At 38.7% G+C, this 1,910-nt stretch overlaps 2 protein-coding genes across 12 annotated transcripts in view; one reads left to right on the top strand and one right to left on the bottom strand.

Annotated features, from left to right (window-relative positions):
• dab2ipb (DAB2 interacting protein b) overlaps positions 1–1,910 on the bottom strand; it is a 791,247-nt gene that overhangs the window by 649,479 nt on the left and 139,858 nt on the right. The window lies entirely within an intron of this gene.
• Positions 1–1,910, top strand: part of rapgef1b (Rap guanine nucleotide exchange factor (GEF) 1b) — a 35,325-nt gene that overhangs the window by 31,053 nt on the left and 2,362 nt on the right. Inside the window, exons 19-23 of one of the 4 annotated variants that reach the window (XM_025062573.1) lie at positions 259–351; positions 1,031–1,216; positions 1,521–1,605; positions 1,712–1,806; positions 1,904–1,910. The exon at positions 1,904–1,910 is cut by the window's right edge and continues 72 nt beyond it. In XM_025062573.1, coding sequence (XP_024918341.1) covers positions 259–351; positions 1,031–1,216; positions 1,521–1,605; positions 1,712–1,806; positions 1,904–1,910 — 466 coding nt within the window. The other 3 variants (XM_025062570.1, XM_025062569.1, XM_025062571.1) reach the window with 3 other exon arrangements.

The following is a 1,910-nucleotide window of genomic DNA, read 5'->3' on the forward strand; positions in this document are numbered from 1 at the left end:
GTAAGACAGATCTCTCAGGCATCACAAACAACATTTGATCACTGTTTCTCCCAAAATTGAACAACTTGGAAATCAGTAAACTTCAAAATGTTACCAAACTTAAATGGAACTTTGAAAGGAACTTCATTTCACACATTAGACAAGGCCAAGAAGCTCTTTGACATCACTGTTCAAATATACACTGTGTTGCTTTTTTTCTAAGCAGTACTTTTATATATTGTAAATACTATGGCTGCATTTACCTTGACCACAAAGCACATATACCAGGTTCTGCCACAGTCCAGACACCTTTAAGAAGCGAGTCAGCAAGAACACCTTCTTTGTGCTGGTCCGCGTGGTAGATGAGCTGTGGTGAGTATGACTCCCAGTGTTTTGGTTAAGAATTTGCAGTTGTCTGTTGATTCTCTCTGAGATTTCTATGTTTAGATAGAAATTACAATGACGTCCAGTGTTTTCACAAGGTTTGTTTTTTTAAAACTTATAAAAACAAATTTTTATCTGCAAGGAATCTAAATAAGTGGATATTGGGGAAATAATTGCACTGGGCATTATCTGCTGTATATCTGGGTGTAACAGTGTCTACTGCGAGTATTTATCCTGAACAATGCAGTCCGAATACACACGACAACTAAACCAAAAATCAATACACGTATTACATTGTATCGTTAAAATGTTGAGATGTAACTACAAGAACAGAGATAGAAACTATACTCACCGAACTGGTCGCTGATGGCCAAAAAACCCCAAATATATATATTTTTAAATGAGTGGCTGTTTTAATGAGGAAAATCTATATTTGGATTTGAATGTATGGGCAAATAGTTTCTGTTGTCAGTTTGTGACCCAACGACTTTTCTTATATTTAATGTAAATCATCTGTTTTTATTGCTTAAACAAGAAAGCTGTGAATTACCGGTTCCTAACAAATACAGCTTTTAATCGTTCCCTAAATTTTCACAGCCAGTCGTTTTGCTTTTCAACTTTTAGTCGAGTTGTTGAAGTTCCATTTGTATCTACCTCTGTCCTCTAGCCTTGTGGAGCTGACAGAAGACATCTTGAAACAGCTCATGGACCTGGTGTTCACGCTGGTGTGCAATGGCGAGCTGAGTCTTGCCCGTGTGCTGCGCAAGAACATCCTTGACAAGGTGGAGCAGAAGAAGCTGCTCCGTTACACTAACTCCCTCAAGCCCCTCGCTGCCCGTGGGGTCTCTGCGAGGTAACTTATCACTCAAAGGCTCTTCATCTTCTTAGACTGCTGGGTGTGTCTTTTATAGCCCAGTAAAGGAGACAGTTAGAAATTAAAACTATTTTAGATGATGCTCTTAAAGTGGTTTCATACGATCAGGAATCATTTCAGTATAAAGTTAAATTCAAATCTACTTTTGTTTTCTCCCATTTATTGTAACATAGTGAATGAGAGCATTAGCAGTGCATATTAGAGAAGTGAATTCCCCCAGTGTGGGATGACTAAAGTCTTATCTTATTAACAAGAGACTACATGTTTGTGTGTGTCCTCACAGGCCTGGAACGCTTCATGACTTCCGAAGTCATGAAATTGCCGATCAGCTCACACTTCTTGATGCTGAGCTCTTCTACAAAATAGAGGTGGGGCAAACTGCAGTTAATCTGAGTTAATGTTTTTCTGTGTGTTGTAGAAGTGTTTGTTGTTTAAAAAAAACGTGCACTTATTCCACCTTGATCTTTCCCTTAGATTCCTGAGGTGTTGCTCTGGGCTAAGGAGCAAAACGAGGAGAAGAGTCCAAACCTGACTCAGTTCACAGAGCACTTTAATAACATGAGCTACTGGTAAAATTGATCGAATAGTTTCAAACCTTCACACACCTGTTTCTCTTGAATAATAAAACATGAAAATTAAAGATGTTTCTCCTACTCTCTCCTACAGGGTCCGC

This window comes from Cynoglossus semilaevis, chromosome 14 (genome assembly GCF_000523025.1).
Source record: "Cynoglossus semilaevis isolate Cse_v1.0 chromosome 14, Cse_v1.0, whole genome shotgun sequence".
In the NCBI taxonomy this organism is placed as follows: domain Eukaryota; kingdom Metazoa; phylum Chordata; class Actinopteri; order Pleuronectiformes; family Cynoglossidae; genus Cynoglossus; species Cynoglossus semilaevis.